At 42.4% G+C, this 20,628-nt stretch overlaps 1 protein-coding gene across 1 annotated transcript in view; it reads right to left on the reverse strand.

Moving 5' to 3' along the window:
* Positions 1-20,628, reverse strand: part of pdgfc (platelet derived growth factor c) — a 155,508-nt gene that overhangs the window by 25,475 nt on the left and 109,405 nt on the right. The window contains exon 3 of the mRNA XM_072434637.1: positions 10,545-10,725. Coding sequence (XP_072290738.1) covers positions 10,545-10,725 — 181 coding nt within the window. The remainder of the gene's footprint in view (positions 1-10,544; positions 10,726-20,628) is intronic.

The following is a 20,628-nucleotide window of genomic DNA, read 5'->3' on the forward strand; positions in this document are numbered from 1 at the left end:
GTTACAGTTAACGGTGTGGTCACTCATTAGGAGCAGGTTACAGTTAACGGTGTGGTCACTCATTAGGAGCAGGCTACAGTTAACGGTGTGGTCACTCATTAGGAGCAGGTTACAGTTAACGGTGTGGTCACTCATTAGGAGCAGGTTACAGTTAACGGTGTGGTCACTCATTAGGAGCAGGTTACAGTTAACGGTGTGGTCACTCATTAGGAGCAGGTTACAGTTAACGGTGTGGTCACTCATTAGGAGCAGGCAACAGTTAACGGTGTGGTCACTCATTAGGAGCAGGCAACAGATAACGTGTGGTCACTCATTAGGAGCAGGTTACAGTTAACGGTGTGGTCACTCATTAGGAGCAGGCAACAGTTAACGGTGTGGTCACTCATTAGGAGCAGGCAACAGTTAACGGTGTGGTCACTCATTAGGAGCAGGCTACAGTTAACGGTGTGGTCACTCATTAGGAGCAGGCAACAGTTAACGGTGTGGTCACTCATTAGGAACAGGCTACAGTTAACGGTGTGGTCACTCATTAGGAGCAGGCTACAGTTAACGGTGTGGTCACTCATTAGAAGCAGGCTACAGTTAACGGTGTGGTCACTCATTAGTAGCAGGCTACAGTTAACGGTGTGGTCACTCATTAGGAGCAGGCTACAGTTAACGGTGTGGTCACTCATTAGGAACAGGCTACAGTTAACGGTGTGGTTACTCATTAGGAGCAGGCTACACTTAACGGTGTGGTCACTCATTAGGAGCAGGCTACACTTAACGGTGTGGTCACTCATTAGGAGCAGGCAACAGTTAACGGTGTGGTCACTCATTAGGAGCAGGCTACAGTTAACGGTGTGGTCACTCATTAGGAGCAGGCTACAGTTAACGGTGTGGTCACTCATTAGGAGCAGGCTACAGTTAACGGTGTGGTCACTCATTAGGAGCAGGCTACAGTTAACGGTGTGGTCACTCATGAGGAGCAGGCTACAGTTAACGGTGTGGTTACTCATTAGGAGCAGGCTACACTTAACGGTGTGGTCACTCATTAGGAGCAGGCTACAGTTAACGGTGTGGTCACTCATTAGGAGCAGGCAACAGTTAACGGTGTGGTCACTCATTAGGAGCAGGCTACAGTTAACGGTGTGGTCACTCATAAGGAGCAGGCAACAGTTAACGGTGTGGTCACTCATTAGGAGCAGGCTACAGTTAACGGTGTGGTCACTCATTAGGAGCAGGCTACAGTTAACGGTGTGGTTACTCATTAGGAGCAGGCTACAGTTAACGGTGTGGTCACTCATTAGGAGCAGGCTACAGTTAACGGTGTGGTCACTCATGAGGAGCAGGCTACAGTTAACGGTGTGGTTACTCATTAGGAGCAGGCTACACTTAACGGTGTGGTAACTCATTAGGAGCAGGCTACAGTTAACGGTGTGGTCACTCATTAGGAGCAGGCTACAGTTAACGGTGTGGTCACTCATTAGGAGCAGGCAACAGTTAACGGTGTGGTCACTCATTAGGAGCAGGCTACAGTTAACGGTGTGGTCACTCATTAGGAGCAGGCAACAGATAACGGTGTGGTCACTCATTAGGAGCAGGCTACAGTTAACGGTGTGGTCACTCATTAAGAGCAGGCAACAGTTAACGGTGTGGTCACTCATTAGGAGCAGGCTACAGTTAACGGTGTGGTCACTCATTAAGGGCAGGCAACAGTTAACGGTGTGGTCACTCATTAGGAGCAGGTTACAGTTAACGGTGTGGTCACTCATTAGGAGCAGGCAACAGTTAACGGTGTGGTCACTCATTAGGAGCAGGCTACAGTTAACGGTGTGGTCACTCATTAGGAGCAGGTTACAGTTAACGGTATGGTCACTCATTAGGAGCAGGCTACAGTTAACGGTGTGGTCACTCATTAGGAGCAGGTTACAGTTAACGGTGTGGTCACTCATTAGGAGCAGGCAACAGTTAACGGTGTGGTCACTCATTAGGAGCAGGCTACAGTTAACGGTGTGGTAACTCATTAGGAGCAGGCTACAGTTAACGGTGTGGTCACTCATTAGGAGCAGGCTACAGTTAACGGTGTGGTCACTCATTAGGAGCAGGCTACAGTTAACGGTGTGGTCACTCATTAGGAGCAGGCTACAGTTAACGGTGTGGTCACTCATTAGGAGCAGGCTACAGTTAACGGTGTGGTCACTCATTAGGAGCAGGCAACAGATAACGGTGTGGTCACTCATTAGGAGCAGGATACAGTTAACGGTGTGGTCACTCATTAAGAGCAGGCAACAGTTAACGGTGTGGTCACTCATTAGGAGCAGGCTACAGTTAACGGTGTGGTCACTCATTAGGAGCAGGCTACAGTTAACGGTGTGGTCACTCATTAGGAGCAGGCAACACTTAACGGTGTGGTCACTCATTAGGAGCAGGCAACAGTTAACGGTGTGGTCACTCATTAGGAACAGGCTACAGTTAACGGTGTGGTCACTCATTAGGAGCAGGCTACAGTTAACGGTGTGGTCACTCATTAGGAGCAGGCTACAGTTAACGGTGTGGTCACTCATTAGGAGCAGGTTACAGTTAACGGTATGGTCACTCATTAGGAGCAGGTTACAGTTAACGGTGTGGTCACTCATTAGGAGCAGGCTACAGTTAACGGTGTGGTCACTCATTAGGAGCAGGTTACAGTTAACGGTGTGGTCACTCATTAGGAGCAGGCAACAGTTAACGGTGTGGTCACTCATTAGGAGCAGGCTACAGTTAACGGTGTGGTCACTCATTAGGAGCAGGCTACAGTTAACGGTGTGGTCACTCATTAGGAGCAGGCTACAGTTAACGGTGTGGTCACTCATTAGGAGCAGGCTACAGTTAACGGTGTGGTCACTCATTAGGAGCAGGCTACAGTTAACGGTGTGGTCACTCATTAGGAGCAGGTTACAGTTAACGGTGTGGTCACTCATTAGGAGCAGGCTACAGTTAACGGTGTGGTCACTCATTAGGAGCAGGCTACAGTTAACGGTGTGGTCACTCATTAGGAGCAGGCTACAGTTAACGGTGTGGTCACTCATTAGGAGCAGGTTACAGTTAACGGTGTGGTCACTCATGAGGAGCAGGCTACAGTTAACGGTGTGGTCACTCATTAGGAGCAGGCTACAGTTAACGGTGTGGTCACTCATTAGGAGCAGGCTACAGTTAACGGTGTGGTCACTCATTAGGAGCAGGCAACAGTTAACGGTGGGGTCACTCATGAGGAGCAGGCTACTGTTAACGGTGTGGTCACTCATTAGGAGCAGGCTACAGTTAACGGTGTGGTCACTCATTAGGAGCAGGCAACAGTTAACGGTGTGGTCACTCATGAGGAGCAGGTTACAGTTAACGGTGTGGTCACTCATTAGGAGCAGGCTACAGTTAACGGTGTGGTCACTCATTAGGAGCAGGCTACAGTTAACGGTGTGGTCACTCATTAGGAGCAGGCTACAGTTAACGGTGTGGTCACTCATTAGGAGCAGGCTACAGTTAACGGTGTGGTCATTCATTAGGAGCAGGCTACAGTTAACGGTGTGGTCACTCATTAGGAGCAGGCTACAGTTAACGGTGTGGTCACTCATTAGGAGCAGGCAACAGTTAACGGTGTGGTCACTCATTAGGAGCAGGATACAGTTAACGGTGTGGTCACTCATTAGGAGCAGGCTACAGTTAACGGTGTGGTCACTCATTAGGAGCAGGCTACAGTTAACGGTGTGGTCACTCATTAGGAGCAGGCTACAGTTAACGGTGTGGTCACTCATAAGGAGCAGGTTACAGTTAACGGTGTGGTCACTCATAAGGAGCAGGCTACAGTTAACGGTGTGGTCACTCATTAGGAGCAGGCTACAGTTAACGGTGTGGTCACTCATTAGGAGCAGGCTACAGTTAACGGTGTGGTCACTCATAAGGAGCAGGCTACAGTTAACGGTGTGGTCACTCATTAGGAACAGGATACAGTTAACGGTGTGGTCACTCATTAGGAGCAGGCTACAGTTAACGGTGTGGTCACTCATTAGGAGCAGGCTACAGTTAACGGTGTGGTCACTCAACACACGCTCCAGTGTTTGGAATGGAAATGCTCCAGTCTGTGAGGCGGCCCAGCACCAAACTTACACCGCTAAAATACTGCTCTAGATGAGTTCAAATGAAAAGTATTCAGAACATTAGATATATTTTAGGGCTGAAGCAGGTACATTTATCAAAATTAATCATTACACCCAACTTATTCTGTTACAATAATGTGAAGAACACTTTAACTTAATTTTGGTCAAATAAAGTAAAAAATATTGAGTTTGTTTCCTTAGACTTTTCTTCTTTCTATGTGATTGGTTTCAATGATGTGTTTTGGTTTTATTGCAAACTAAGTGTTTGTTCACACTTACACAATCATCAAAACTGGGACTAAACTGGATCTAAACCCAAAACTAAACCAGGACTAGAAGAGGACCAAACCAAATCTACTTTAGGAATCAAAACTGTTCCAAAACTGTTCCACATTTAGTGCTGATGTAGACTTGGTTTGATCCTATTCTAGTTCTGGTATAATCCCTAAAGATATATAATTTTGAAGTGTGAACGCAACCAGAATAATGACAAATCACCAAATAAAATGATAAAATATAGTTAACCTGACAGATTTTGCAAAAACAATCTTGACCATATAAACTAAATAAAACAAAGTCAAGTAAAAAAAGAGAAAGAGGTAATAGCATTAAGCGTTCAAGCAAATGCGTTTAAACCTATTCCACGAACTGACTCCGCTTCAGAATGAATTTATATGAACTCAAAGAACAATTTAAGTTTTCAAAGAGTAAAATGATGTGATCTGGGAGATTTATTAGAATGCCTGAGGACAGCTGGAGAGATCCCGGAGGATTAATGAGATGTTTACTCAGAGAAGGAGAGCAGAACTTCAACACGACAGGTCAGAACAGGGCGGGCGGCTGCTTTTGTCTGACATGGACGTGACAAAACTGTGTGTGGTCTGACAGCTTATACAGAGGCAGGGGAGGGCCAGGTAGGAGGGGTCACATGGCGGGATTATGGGGATATAACCATCTTTGTATGTCTAGCGTTTGACATAAAAACATTAGCTAGAAAGTCCCATAGTTTGAGTCCCGTGAGGCCTAAATGAAGTTTGTATGTTCTATCGGTGTTTGGATGGGTTTCCTGTGGGTCAAAACCACAAACAGCACGCACAATAGGCTGAAAACAGATAAGAGAGCCATCGTCTCACAATGGGGAAAGAACGGCAGAAGAAGAATAAGATACGCACTCAAAAATCAAAGGCATAGCCCAATAGTAGTTTGGTCAATTTGAAAACTGACAAGAAAACTGACTGTCAGCTCGTCGCCCTGTCAAGGAAACTCTCTCTGATTGGCTGTTGTGTGGGTGAAAGCAACTTTCAGGATCACTTCTGGAGCCAGTCAATATGCACGAGCGCCAGGTTTTCATGAACACTAGGTTAACTTTTCTCTGACTTGAAGGAAACTGGCGATTTTTGTGTGGTTCCATCGGGAATGAACGGAGAAGGTTCTTGTGTGTTGAGCCCGTTATTTTTAGAGCAAGCTAAAAGAAACTGCTCAATCAAATTACAATCAAAGTGAATCAACTTCCACTCAGCCTGAAATCATCTGTAGACTTTAATCATGTTCTGTGAAACTTGAAAAAGCAGCTTTAGCTTATATCATCAACTGTGTCAACCTCAATCGAGCTAAATTGTGCTTGTAATCTTCACATTACATCATTATTTTTTCACAGTTTGTATCAACTCAGTTTGGAAATTTAGGAAACCATCTCATGCATTTTAATGAGCTTAAGTTGATTGTAATGTAATGTGTACTTAAACTTATAAATGTAAGATCATTCAAATAAATGCCGGACTGTGGAACATTTCGGGGAAAGCAAAAACATCTCCATGGCAAGTAGAAAAAGCTTCAGTTGTAGTCATCTGGACTCAGTTAGAAAAAATAGACGTTTCGACTCTCATCCAAGAGTCATTGTCAATAAAAGAATTTAGATCGAGAACTCCGATATTAATACTGTTCTGTGGTAAGACCCGCCCATTGGGAGGAGCCTTCCTGAAGTAGAAAGAGTTGTTTGTTTCAACAGAAGCTCCCCCTTGTATCTACCGAGCCTATTCAGAATCTTAATGGGCTATTAGAATCCTCTTTGTCTTTGTGAGACCCTGGCTCAACCACCCTGAGTACCTGATTAGCATCTACATGTCCTGGTCCTGGTCCTCTACCTTTCCAGGGGTTCAGTAACCCATTATAAATACCAGGAAGATTAAACCTTAGCCCTCCATTTCTGTTTAAAGAAGGTCTTTCTTTTTTAACAAAAATAGCTTCCTTCACTCCTCTTTCAAACCATCTTTTCTCCCTGCTTAAAACCTTCACCTCACCGTCTTCAAACGAGTGATTAGAGGCTTCAAGATGGAGATGCACGGCACTCTGTGGTCCTGAACTAGTATTTCTTCTGTGCTGATAAAGCCTCTTGTGCAGAGGCTGTTTAGTCTCACCTATGTAACGTTCTTTACAACTTTCTTCACTGCATTGGATCGAATAAACTACATTGCTCTGTTTTTGAGTGGGCAACTTGTCCTTAGGATGAACCAATTTTTGTTTTAAAGTGTTTCCTGGTTTAAAATAAACAGGGACTTCGTGTTGTCTAAAAATTCTCTGCAGTTTTTCCGACAGGCCAGACACATAAGGGATAGAAACACCCTTCCTTCTCTGTTCAGTTTCCCTTTTGTCCTGCTTCTTGGTTCTCTTCACTCTGTTGAGAGCCCAAGCGGGGTAACCACAGGCTGAGAGGGCATTTCGGACATGTTTTTCCTCTTTCTTCTTGCCCTCTGAGCTGGTGGACACACCTTGAGCTCTGTGTTGTAAGGTTCTGATCACACCCAGCTTGTGCTGTAGTGGGTGGTTGGAACCAAAGAGCAGATACTGATCTGTGTGTGTAGGTTTCCTATATACTTCTATTTGGAGTTTCCCGTCCTCTCCTCTGATCGTGGAACAATCAAGAAAGGCCAAGCGATTCTCCTTAGCGTCTTCTCTTGTAAATTAAGTATTAATATCGGAGTTAATATCGGAGTATTAATATCGGAGTTCTCGATCTAAATTCTTTTATTGACAATGACTCTTGGATGAGAGTCGAAACGTCTATTTTTTCAAACTGAGTCCAGATGACTACAACTGAAGCTTTTTCTACTATGGAACACGCCTGGACGAATGAGGGATTACACCGACATATCTCCATGGCAATTTCATGGTGCACGTTAAATAAATATGGAATAAGTATAATGGGCACAGCAGTTCTCATAATGATGTGTTTAATGGTCCTCACAGAAAGGTCTGGTGACCTGCGGACCAATAGTTCAATATATACAGACAAAATTATATGTTTCAAACTAAACCAACCCCAACCACATCCTTAACCCAGGGCAGAAGCTACTCGGAGGTCATTGCACTTACGGCACACAGTCGTTAAGTTATTACTGCAGGGATTTTTTCAGTTCAATGAGGTTAATCACTTTAAATCCCTGCTGAAGACGCACTTTTTCTCTTTGGCATTTGACTCCAGACACAGCGAGGTAACCTTTTGCTTTTGCTGTTTGCTCTTGCTGTTTTGTGCTGTCACTTGTATGTATTGTTATCTCTACAGCACTTTGGTAAGCTCTGACTGTTTTTAATACATTTCATTTGATTCATTTGGTCATTTCTGTTCATTTATTTTATATGGTTCTTTTTTCAGACAGTTTTTATAAAGGCTCAGACATCTATATGATACAGAAAATAGAACCTAAGCTCAATTGTAATGTCGTAACGTAATGTCCATTTCTGATTGCAAAAGAGAGAAGTACATTATAGACTCAGATGGGGCAAACGGACTGGATTAAGCAGGCAACTGAAATAGGGAAACGTACCCACAGGACTCTAAACCAGGACAAAGGGGCCTTTTTACTCTCACACACTGGGAAAAAGTCAGACTGCAGATGGCGCTGTCACAAGCAACATGACATCACTGCTCTGAAGAAAGACTGCGATCGAGCAGGTATTAAAATGTAACCGTGCTAATAAAATGCATTATTAGTGCTCCCTTTCTTGCTTTCAAGCTCCCGTTACCATAGCACCACAAAATCTCCCGATACTCACATTAGGACATTCACTCAAACACAAAAAGAACATAAACTGGACTCTGAGCCTATTTCACTGTTGATTATTATTTCTGCAAAAAACTTGTCGTGAATGTGGACTATAATATGTTTATAATAATTTTGTATTTTGGTTTTGAGCTTTATGTCTCTTGTCTTTTCTATGGAACACTGTTTGAACGACTGATCTGATGCTCTGAGGACAAACTGGGAATGACACACCACATCGCTCTGATATCTTGTCCATTTCTAATCACTAAAGACGTTGCTATCTTCAAAACAATAGGCTAGTCTTGGGTCAGGATGTGTCTTGTCGAAGGCGGTTTGTGATGGGTCATACACGTCAAGCCTCTCCAAAGTGGAGGTCGAGACATCGCACCGCTCCAACGAGTTTGAAAATGACTTGATTTAGAACACAATTGCACTTCAGATCTCGAGTGTACTCAACACCGTAACCTGTTTCCATTGGACGGGTCACACCACCATCGATGTGTTTTTATGTCATATGTGGAGTCAATACACATCTGGGCGTCCGGATGAAAGAGGGAGGTCTTGGAATATAGCAATTCAGGTTTTTTTGGCCATTCTTCCATTTCAGGACTTGAACAAATCCACCTGAGGGTCACGCAACATTTTGAGGGGTAGCAAAACCACTTATTTTTTCCATCAGTGATACGAGAATCACATCAAGATTTTCCACATGTTTGAAAGTGAAGGATTAGGTGCAAGATTAGCTAGAAAGGCAAAAGAATGTGGCCTTGACATCACAAAAAGCAATCTTAATCCTGAAGAAGCAGTATCATGCAAGGGAAAAAACAAAAAAACAAGCACACTTTCTCCCTTATGTTCCGTAATGTTTTATTTCATCCATACCCCTTGATATCTTATACTCTCACTGGGGCTTTCGAAAGCTTCACAACGCTGGGTTCCACAAAATCTTTTTAACTTCAACTAGAATTAACAAGCTCTTTACATCCAATCTGACCTCATTCATTTCCCCCAAAGATGTTACTTTCTTTCTTGGAGAAGATATTTTTGTGTTTAATAGCTCATGCACAGCACAAAACTCTCTAGAATCATAAGAATTTTACATATGTTTGAAGTAAACCTCACCAAACAGAATTAGTTGAAAGCTAAAATGCAGATTTCTTTATTTGATCCTCAAGGAGCTTTTTGGTTGGAGCACATTGCCATTGCCCAAACTAGAAAGATATAATACACGACAAACTAGAATTTAAGAGATTTCAGGTAAAGTATAGCTCAAGTACAACAATGTCCTCTGGCTGTCGGGAACAGGATTCTTTTGGAGTCTGAAGGGACAGTAGGTCCACATTGGTCCACAGCAAAAACAGCAGCGAGTCCTGCCATTATTTACCTGGCTTTGGTCACAGACTTGTGTAGAACAGGTCCAAGATGTCATTGCACTGGATCTCACTGACTTCACCACACACTTTGATAATGCTCTTCAAACGGACAATATTCCTCAAGTTCAGCAAATTAAACCAACCAAAAAAGGAAAATGTTAAAACCACAAAATGACCATATCTCCAGAGTATAAATCGCACCAGCCAAAAAATGCAAAAGAGAGAAGAAAATACATATATAAGTCGCACTGGAGTATAAGTCGCATCTTTTGGGGAAATGTATTTGATGAAATCCAAAACCAAGAACAGACATTTCATCTTGAAATTCAATTTAAAATAATAACAGATGAGAGAACATGGTGAATAGGTGTACGTATGCTAACGCTAACACCTTCAGCTACATGACGTATGCTAACGCTAACACCTTCAGCTACATGAGGCACAGACAGAACTGTGGTAAGTGTCTGGTATGTTAACGTAACATATTAACAGTTCTTCAGATAACTATAGCATAAAGAACATGCTAAAAAGTTTACCAAAGCATCAGTTTTACCCCAAATCACTAAATCCATTGAATTCTTCTTCCTCTGTGTCACTTCTAAACAACTCCACAAACTCCGGAGAAAGAGGAAGTGCAGATTCTTCTTCTGCGTCGTTTAGAGCCTTGAGCGCCCTCTTGTGGTAGTCAGTGTGAAAGTAATCAACATGTGAGATGCGGTTGGCTGTGTGAAAATAACAAATAATGTCTCTCTGGAGTATAAGTCGGCCAAACTATGAAAAAAGTTAGTAGTAGACTTATATTCTGGAAAATACGGTATACTGTAGAACATTCTTTGATGCGGCTTACTGCACGTTAACCTAAACGATAAAGGTGAACTTCTGTGATGTCTTCTGTGGTTATTGCCATCCTATATCCACGCTACTGTGCTATAAAGTAAAGTGCTAAAATATTTCTGGATATACTGTATCTCAATTAAAGTGGCCCGTATGACTTCATGCATACTTTATTCCCTTACCGCAGGTTGTAGTGAGTAGCGGATGCAGAAGCCAGGCTCCGAGGGGAAGTACTCGTCTGATATGAACCTAATCCGGACCTGAGAGCCTTTGGAGACGTGAGAGGAGAAGATCGACTCAGAACCACACCAGCGCCCCAATATGGACCTCTCCGACAGGTCCTCCAGCTCCACAAAGTCATATCTGCAGAAGAAAAGGGGACGTTAAGAAAGAGACAGACGAGGATTAAGTCTAGAACATAGATGGCAAAGAGCTGGCTGAAATGTGGAAAAAACATTCTTACAGGCTTAAACTACATCAAATAGTCAGTCTTGCATAAGATAGCGCCTTCAAAATTGTCTGCACTCTTTCTACCTTTTCCTTTGGACACAAACGCCTGGGGAAATAAAGACTGAGCTAAATTAAAACGGATATACCTTTAGTCGCTCATTTCAGACTCCGGCTTTGTTATTACGCCTGTATTTACTGCCCACATTAAGTGTCCGGAAATGATTACAGCGTTGTGTGAAGAAAAGGGGCTGGAGCTGTCTGACAACGCAAAAAAGACGGATACAAGACTATTATATGGATGCCACTTTGAAAAATGCTTTTAATTAAACTGGACAGTGTGATGTTGTGATGAAAAGGAGTAACCGATGGGCCTTTCAACTGATGAATACGTAAAAGGGAGATGAAAAGGTCTGTTCTGGAGTGGCTTTAAGATAAGATATTCCTTTATTGTCCCACATGGGGAAATTTCATTGGTGCAACGCAGGTAGATACAGAGGTAGATCCAGAAGAACAGATCACTTATAGGAAGTCTGAAAAACACTTTCACAGTTTCAATTGGCAAAATGGTTAGCAACTGATACATAAACAGCGTCATGAGATTCATTCAGGTTGCGGCTTGTATTAATAATTTGCATGTAAATTGTGATATTCTGTGGTGTTCCTTTTACAGAGTCGTTGCTAAGCATTTGGGTGCCCAAGCAGAAGTGGTGCCCCCATGCCCCCCTCAAAAGTGTACAGGGCTTTGAAAGATGTATATACAATAAAACCTCCTGTGCCAATTTCTGAAGTTTTGTACAAAAGTCATGTTATTTACTGCTTTTTAGATTAACTCAGGACTGCACTCATGACTTAGTATGAGGCCCCCCACAGCCCCTGATTTTCCCTGCTCCGCCCCTGCTCTAGCCCTCACACACAGCCTTTAGTCTCTTCTTGCTCTGGCTCCAGTAAATAAATCAAGCTTTGTCACGACGTCTGAACTGATAATGTTGCGTTCATGAAAACATGTTTTAGACAGTTTTTCTTTTTGGTTCTGCGGTTTGGCTTGACGGCCGGACGCATTGCGCATCTCGTTTCATTTGTTCTTTTTCACATGTTCTAATATATGAGGCCAACATTTGCCTTGTCCTCATGGATGGTAGAAAACATGCAGTCGAAACTGCTCTGGTTGTGCTTCCTGTGCGCATCTCGATCATGCGCGCTGGGGAGAGTCACTTTAGTTTAGAACTGAAAGAAAAAGGACAAAGTAGGTAATGTTTCTTGTTTAATGACATAAAAGTAACAAAGGCTACATTATGTCATTCAAACAAAACTGCAAGGCCAAATGGGGGCCCCTCGCAGCACTAACTTGATTGTTCACTAACTAGGTATTTCTTGCTGTGATCAATCCTAAATCCGTCTTCATGCTCAAAATTATGAGCTAACTATCCCGAGATCAAAGCCCTAAGCTTACAGATGGAGACAGGTCTCTGGCCATATCCCAAAGATAACATTAAATACTGTATTAATAAAATGACTTTTTGACTTTGGCAATGCTTTCATTTATACACAATTTCCTTGGCGTAATCCTAGTTATTTTGACTCGCATTGCAGCAATTATGTAGGTCTTTTAAATGAATGTGCACGTTTTGTCCAAAGGTTTACATTTCCTACTTACACATCGTACATCAAACTCAGTTACCCTTTAATTATCCGACATGGAGATCCCCGCCATCCCATAATACCAACAAACATCAGCCCCACGACACAGCTCCAGACTTCTGCGCTGTGCCAATGCAAACACTGCCCAACCTCTTTACCCTCCTGTCCTTCAGTTCACAAGTTCAGTCGCTGCTCTTGATTCAACACTCAATACGGCCTTGTTCCTCTGCTAAAGTACAGGATTAAATCACGTTTCCATTTGCCTATAGTCACGCTAACCTGACAAGCAGCGCTGCCAGTCGGATGTTTGGACTGTGGTTTCATTATTTACATTGGTAGAGGCTTGACAGATTGAGTTTAAAGGTTTTCTTTCCATGAAGTGCTATAGACGGAAGCAAGACAAAAATTGCTAGGTGCTCGGGCCGCGCAATGAATCAAATCTGAGGTGAATTGACTGATTGAGTCATTTCTTAATCGTCAATGATCAGCTTGGAGCTTTCTCCTGTCAGGAAGAGCATGTGGTTTGGAGCTTTGAGTCCAGACTTTGGAGGAAGAAAATTGACACATTTCTTAGCTAAATGGCACTGATTGAAGTTTATACTTATTGAATAATATTGAAAGCCATTTTTTCTTTGTTTTAAATTTGACTTTTGAGTCGATAATCAAGATCAATCAATATGGAAACAAATTGATTGATTGATTTGATTATAATTTTGCCTCGCTCTATTAGGTGCTATCTGTAACTGGAACACCCGCGTATCATTAAAGGGAAGGTATGTATAATTTGTGTTAACATTTTTAAACATTCCATCAGAAAGCAGAATGAACCTCACATGAGACATGAGACGCTCATTTGTGTTGCCAGTTCACCGCTGGGGTCTATGCGCCAATGTTTCTCCTGTTCATAAACTCTTCTTTGCACTAGACTCATTCCTCATTGGTCTGTTGAATTAGCTGTGAATGTAATTGTCACATTTAGTGACTGTGCAGGGGTCAGTGGCTGCTGAGTTCTTCTTGTAAATGTCTGCGCTCTGACAGATGGCTCATGTTTTATGCACCAGCTCTGATCAGTACAAGTCTCATGTGCCCAGCGGTGCCATGGCACAGCAGCTTCCAGCACTGACAAATGACAAACGCACAAGTCGTTCTAGCACCAAACCATATCAAATGTATCTGTAGAGTACATTTAAAACAGCCAAAGCTTGAACAATAATGAAAACACAGTATGAGAAGTATGTGTGTATAACAATGCAATATAGATAAATGGGAAATGAGAAAAGGTGCATCTTTAGTTGGGATTTAAAGTGTTGTGGTGATATCCAGCTCGACTCAGACGGTCCCTCATCTGCCTGAAGAGTGGGTCCAGCTCCAGTCTCCTCGTGTCCGTCTGTCCGTCTGTGAGAGTGGGATCCCTCCTTCACTGGAACTCCTCCAGGTTTCTACGGTTTTTTCCCAAAGAGGTTTTTCTTGTAGTTTTTCCTGGCCGAGAAGGAGAGTCTAAGGACAGAGGACCTGGGACATCGTCCCTCGCCACCACAGACATTGTCTGACTCCATCGCCACCACAGACATTGTTGATTCATTTCTCCCTGTGGCCCTCAGAGGCAACTGTTGTTGTGATTTTGGGCCTTACAAAAATAAATTGATTTGATTTGATTTGATTACTGTCCTGATGTGCAAAGGTAAGCGTTTCCATAATTGTCGTCCAACCACAGAAATGGCCTGGAGGAGCTGAAATAAATAGTGTGCAAATAAAAGTGCACATTACTCACAGGGAAATAATAGCTACTGGAGAAGCTGTGGCTGCCAAATAGCTCATCATAATCATGTGTTTTGGAACTGCCCTAATGATCACACGTATTGAACTTTGGAGATTAATGTGGCTTCAACATCAATATTCCATTTAATTATATATCTGGGACATAAAACACCAACAACAGAAATGATAAGAGTGATATCATGCGGCAGCAAAACACAAAACAAGAACACGGAGATGGATGTCAGGAGAGGAAATAAGATAAGATAATCCTTTATTGTCCACACATGGGGAAATTTCCTTGTTGCAACGCAGGTAGATACAGAGGAAAAGGACAGATCACTTATAGGAAGTTTAATAAACACTCTTAATAGAAGAACTCTTATAAACAAAACTCTTAAATCACATTGGACATGTATAAAAATGGAAAAAAAAATACTTTTAAAATAAATCTAAAAATGGGACATTAGGACAAATGGGATCGTTGTAAAATGAGACTTAAGTACATGAAATGGTTCGATGGACAACCATTTACCATTTCAACAACTACAAGAGCAAAAACAGACTTAAGGGCACAGACATGGAGACAAGGAGACATGGAGACATGGAGACATGGAGACATGGAGACAAGGAGACATGGAGACAAGGAGACATGGAGACATGGAGACAAGGAGACATGGAGACATGGAGACATGGATACAAGGAGACATGGAGACATGGAGACATGGAGACATGGAGACAAGGAGACATGGAGACAAGGAGACATGGAGACATGGAGACAAGGAGACATGGAGACATGGAGACATGGAGACATAGAGACAAGGAGACATGGAGACATGGATACATGGAGACAAGGAGACATGGAGACAAGGAGACAAGGAGACATAGAGACAAGGAGACATGGAGACATGGAGACATGGAGACAAGGAGACAAGGAGACATGGAGACATAGAGACAAGGAGACATGGAGACAAGGAGACATGGAGACATGGAGACAAGGAGACATGGAGACATGGAGACATGGAGACATAGAGACAAGGAGACATGGAGACATGGATACATGGAGACAAGGAGACATGGAGACAAGGAGACAAGGAGACATGGAGACAAGGAGACATGGAGACATGGAGACAAGGAGACAAGGAGACAAGGAGACATGGAGACATAGAGACAAGGAGACATGGAGACATGGAGACATGGAGACAAGGAGACATGGAGACATGGAGACATGGAGACAAGGAGACAAGGAGACATGGAGACAAGGAGACATGGAGACATGGAGACAAGGAGACAAGGAGACAAGGAGACAAGGAGACATGGAGACAAGGAGACATGGAGGGGACGGCCAACGACCTAACATTCTGTACATTTTCAAGTATGTAACTTCTGCAGCTTCTGTAGCTTCTGTATTTTAACATTTACTCTACAGAACAGTCAGTTTACTGAGGCACATGGTCCACCAAGGATTGTCTTAAAGAGGGGAAAGTTTCATTGTGTTTACGGCGATTTTATTAGGCTGCCAATGAGAGCGCTCCTTTAACAAAAATGTCCAAGGTTTGTACAAATAAATAAATAATACATTCATTTATAAAAAAAAAAAAAGGGAGAGAAAAAAAATACTAGAAAGGGCAAAATAAGTTAAAAAATAAAGAAGAGAAGGCATAAAAAAATAAAATCTAAAATTAAATTAAGGCAGAAAACAATAGTCCCAATTAGTCCAATGTCTGTCAAATTGGTAAATTTTCACATTGATTCAGTATTTTTTCTCCTTCTATTTTCCGTATGTCATTTATGGTGTTTGTGTCATCCATTTTTTTTGTGCTGGCCTTTTTCCCAGCTGCCAAATGTATATTCCAAATGTACCTATTTATTGTGTCCATGGCAGGGGTTCGGAGGCCTAAATATATATTTCTAAAACTGAGTGAGATGGTGGCGCCAAACATAGTCTGCAATGCCTTGTTCAAGATATTTTAGATACGTTCAATGCCAAACCATGACACATCTACCGTATTTTCCAGACTATAAGTCGCTTTTCTCATAGTTTGGCCGGGGTGCGACTTATACTCCAGAGCAACTTAATGTGATATTCGTTATTTTCACACTGACAACCACAAGAGGGCGCTCTAGGCTCTCAGCGACGCAGAAGAAGAATCTGCACTTCCTCAGTGGATTTGGGGTAAAACTGATGCTTTGGTAAACTTGTTAGCTTGTTAGCATGTTCTTTATGCTATAGTTATCTGAATAACTGTTCATATGTTACGTTAACATACCAGACACTTACCACAGTTCTGTCTGTGCCTCATGTAGCTGAAGGTGTTAGCGTTAGCATACGTCATGTAGCTGAAGGTGTTAGCATACGTCATGTAGCTGAAGGTGTTAGCGTTAGCATACGTCATGTCGCTGAAGGTGTTAGCGTTAGCATACGTCATGTAGCTGAAGGTGTTAGCGTTAGCATACGTCATGTAGCTGAAGGTGTTAGCGTTAGCATACCTCATGTAGCTGAAGGTGTTAGCGTTAGCATACGTCATGTAGCTGAAGGTGTTAGCGTTAGCATACATCATGTCGCTGAAGGTGTTAGCGTTAGCATACATCATGTCGCTGAAAGTGTTAGCGTTAGCATACGTCATGTAGCTGAAGGTGTTAGCGTTAGCATACCTCATGTAGCTGAAGGTGTTAGCGTTAGCAAACGTCATGTAGCTGAAGGTGTTAGCGTTAGCATACATCATGTCGCTGAAGGTGTTAGCGTTAGCATACGTCATGTCGCTGAAGGTGTTAGCGTTAGCATACATCATGTCGCTGAAGGTGTTAGCGTTAGCATATGTCATGTAGCTGAAGGTGTTAGCGTTAGCATACGTCATGTCGCTGAAGGTGTTAGCGTTAGCATATGTCATGTAGCTGAAGGTGTTAGCGTTAGCATACGTCATGTAGCTGAAGGTGTTAGCGTTAGCATACGTCATGTCGCTGAAGGTGTTAGCGTTAGCATACGTCATGTAGCTGAAGGTGTTAGCGTTAGCATACGTCATGTAGCTGAAGGTGTTAGCGTTAGCATACGTCATGTAGCTGAAGGTGTTAGCGTTAGCATACGTCATGTCGCTGAAGGTGTTAGCGTTAGCATACGTCATGTAGCTGAAGGTGTTAGCGTTAGCATACGTCATGTAGCTGAAGGTGTTAGCGTTAGCATACGTCATGTAGCTGAAGGTGTTAGCGTTAGCATACGTCATGTCGCTGAAGGTGTTAGCGTTAGCATACGTCATGTCGCTGAAGGTGTTAGCGTTAGCATACGTCATGTAGCTGAAGGTGTTAGCCTTAGCATACGTCATGTCGCTGAAGGTGTTAGCGTTAGCATACGTCATGTAGCTGAAGGTGTTAGCGTTAGCATACTTCATGTAGCTGAAGGTGTTAGCGTTAGCATACGTCATGTCGCTGAAGGTGTTAGCGTTAGCATACGTACACCTATTCACCATGTTCTCTCGTCTGTTATTATTTTAAACTGTATTTCAAGATTATGTCTGTTCTTGGTCTGGGATTTTATCAAATGAATTTCCCCCCAAAATGCGACTTATACTCAGTGAAACTTATATGTTTTTTCTTCCTCTCAATTATGCATTTTTTTACTTACTCCGGTGCGACTAATAAAATACCGGAACATACGGTACGTTGTGTTTTCTCTGAGATGATGATGTCATAGGAGTGCATAACAAAGCAGCAGAATGGCCTTTAGCGTGATTCAGAAGGAACATACAGCACATACAGAAATACATCCATTGTCCTGCAGATTAGTATTAGCGCCCGCTTTAGCCTTCCCTCGCACAAACGCATGTCTGAAAGCTGTAACCATGCCAACAGGCTCCCTGCTCTTCTCCTCCGGTGGATTCGGTGAGAACTCTTTTCATCAACAACACACACAGAATAAAAGATGAGGATCTCTGTGCTTTTTGACACAACCTCACCATAGATCTGCCTTTATCTTTTCATTTATTGATTTTGATCCAAGGACATTGTTCTCATGGACGGACTGAAAGGACTCAGGGTAATCGTTATCAATCCAAAGAGACGTTTTCCTGCTATATAAGCTTAGGACATGCATTTATAAACAGAGAAAACCTATAAATATGTAAAACAGGCACAAGCTCGTATATCTGGTATATACGTGGTCAAAATCGTAGGTACAAACTGGAGGAGAAATGTGTGTGTTTTCTTCATTAAAAAGCAAACGTGCAGAGGTGGGAAATACTGCCTTCAGAGATGATGATGAGGATGTGATTGAAACACCAGATTGTGTGCAGTATTTAAGGTTACTAAGGTTAATAGTAGTTATATTTTACATTTACTTGAGTCATTTCTATACAACTCTTTTTGAAGTCTTTGGCTGCTCTGCACCTCTGGATGTGCCAAACCAGCTTTTCATTTGAGATTTGATTCAAAGGCTGATCCACCTCTGATATACACCGCTCATCATTTCCTATTCGCAGGTTATTTTCATTACATTAAGGCTACAACATTAACGTAAATGTCAGAATGTTATGCAGATGCAGCCGTGAACACAAGCGAGGAGGTCTGGGTGGTACATGTTATATTTATAGTGTAACAAGTTTATTCTTTCCTTCTCATCCGACTCGTTCTAACCTGCACATACAACTGTGATGGACAAAAACCTCAACCAATGAATTAGAACTATTCAATGATTCACAGCTTCTCAGAATTTCACTACTTCGTAACTAATAAAGAATTGTGTTTTCTGAGCTACTGTGTCACAAGTTATTTCTCTTGTGGATAAAATAAGTCTGGAAACAAATGAAACACTGTAATTCTGTCTTGTACATGTTTGGATGTTTTTAAAAAGTCTCACTGGAATGCAGAGCACCAAAGTGTAGCACCAGTCCATAGTTCCTACTCTATGCATACGCAGCTGATTATGGAGACTAGAACTGAAGAGATAAAGTACCAAGAACTGAAACTTCTGCAGGTTTAATCTCAGCAGCATTGATTGACAGATGCATTTTCCTGAGGGGACAAAACAGTCAAGCTTACCTTTCTTACACTTCAATGTATTTCAATTCACCCAAAACACATTCAGGAAATGGTTTATTTTCGTACGGACTTGATATTGTAAGTTCCAGTCTTAAATACAACACAATGTTTCAATTGCAGACTTCTCCATGACTTGGCTTCACTGAACTCGTGCTAGTGTCTGCATGCACCCACCATCTGTCTGCCAACACTATCTGCTGTGTGTGTTTTGGAGGCCATCCCAATATGAACAAAAAGAAAAAAGAGAAGATTGAGAAAAAGAGAGAGAGATGCATAGATAGAGGAAAAGAGCGATAAAGTGAATGATGGATTGATCCAAAACACAAGCCATGTTTCAACTAGCCCTGATCCCCAATGTTCCCACTGGTTTACCTGGGAGGGCCCGGCTCCGGGGCCAGAGCTTCTGTCACCCAAACATGACAAAACTATTATTTGTACTTTGTATGGCCGATCACACAACACATATATATATATATATATATATATATATATATATATATATATATATATATTGTAATTGCAAGTTTTTGTCAATGTGAGACGCGGCTAAAGCTAAAGTATAAGCAAATACTTCTGGTTTACTGTCAGCTTTTTCTGTGCCTCTACTGAATATGAATGTCTCTTTATTTAATGCCTTGGGTTTGGATAATGTTAGATGTATTATGCACTGGAAATATAATATTGTTGGTCTTGACACAAGCGCCATGTGCCAATAAACAGGACACTAACATGTGCTCGTGGTGAAAATACACCCGTTTATCAAAGTCAAGAGTTTGAGAGAGTTAGAGAAACTTTGGGACCAATCCACTCGAAAGTGAAGCAGTGAAAGCAGTGAGAGAGTCAGATGTGACAGTGACCTCTGTGACCTCAGTGACCTCTGTGACCTCAGTGACCTCTGTGACCTCTGTGACCTCTGTGACCTCCGTGACCTGGGAGAATTCAGGATGTCGTATTGTCCATTGTCTTTCCCCTTTCTGTCTCTCTCTCCATGAATCCACTTGTAGACCACTAAAGACTAAAAAGATGTCCACACTGGAACCTTCTCTGACATGGCCTCATCCGTCAGCCTGCTGCAGAGGCGAACCCGGAGTCACGTTACCTGTTCTGCTCGCTTCACCACAGTGGTGGAGACAAATGTATGGGTGACACGACACCTCTACGGGATGATACATCAACCACAGAAGGAAGAATGAGCTGAGAAAACAGGGGATGACACAAATGGGTGGGTCAGGGGTGTTGGGAAAGTGTGCTTTTTGAGGTTTGAAGGGGATAAATGGAAACTGGTCCTGTCTGCAGAGTTTGTGTTTGTGGGGTGAGAACCATGTGGAATCAGGGACTATAACAGACAGTTATTTTATCTGTCATAGTTCAACATTAGAGTGAGAGAAGGAA

Source organism: Eucyclogobius newberryi, unplaced genomic scaffold, assembly GCF_026437365.1.
Source record: "Eucyclogobius newberryi isolate DKJ021-1_F unplaced genomic scaffold, fEucNew1.0.hap1 SCAF_11, whole genome shotgun sequence".
NCBI classification, from domain to species: Eukaryota; Metazoa; Chordata; class Actinopteri; order Gobiiformes; family Gobiidae; genus Eucyclogobius; species Eucyclogobius newberryi.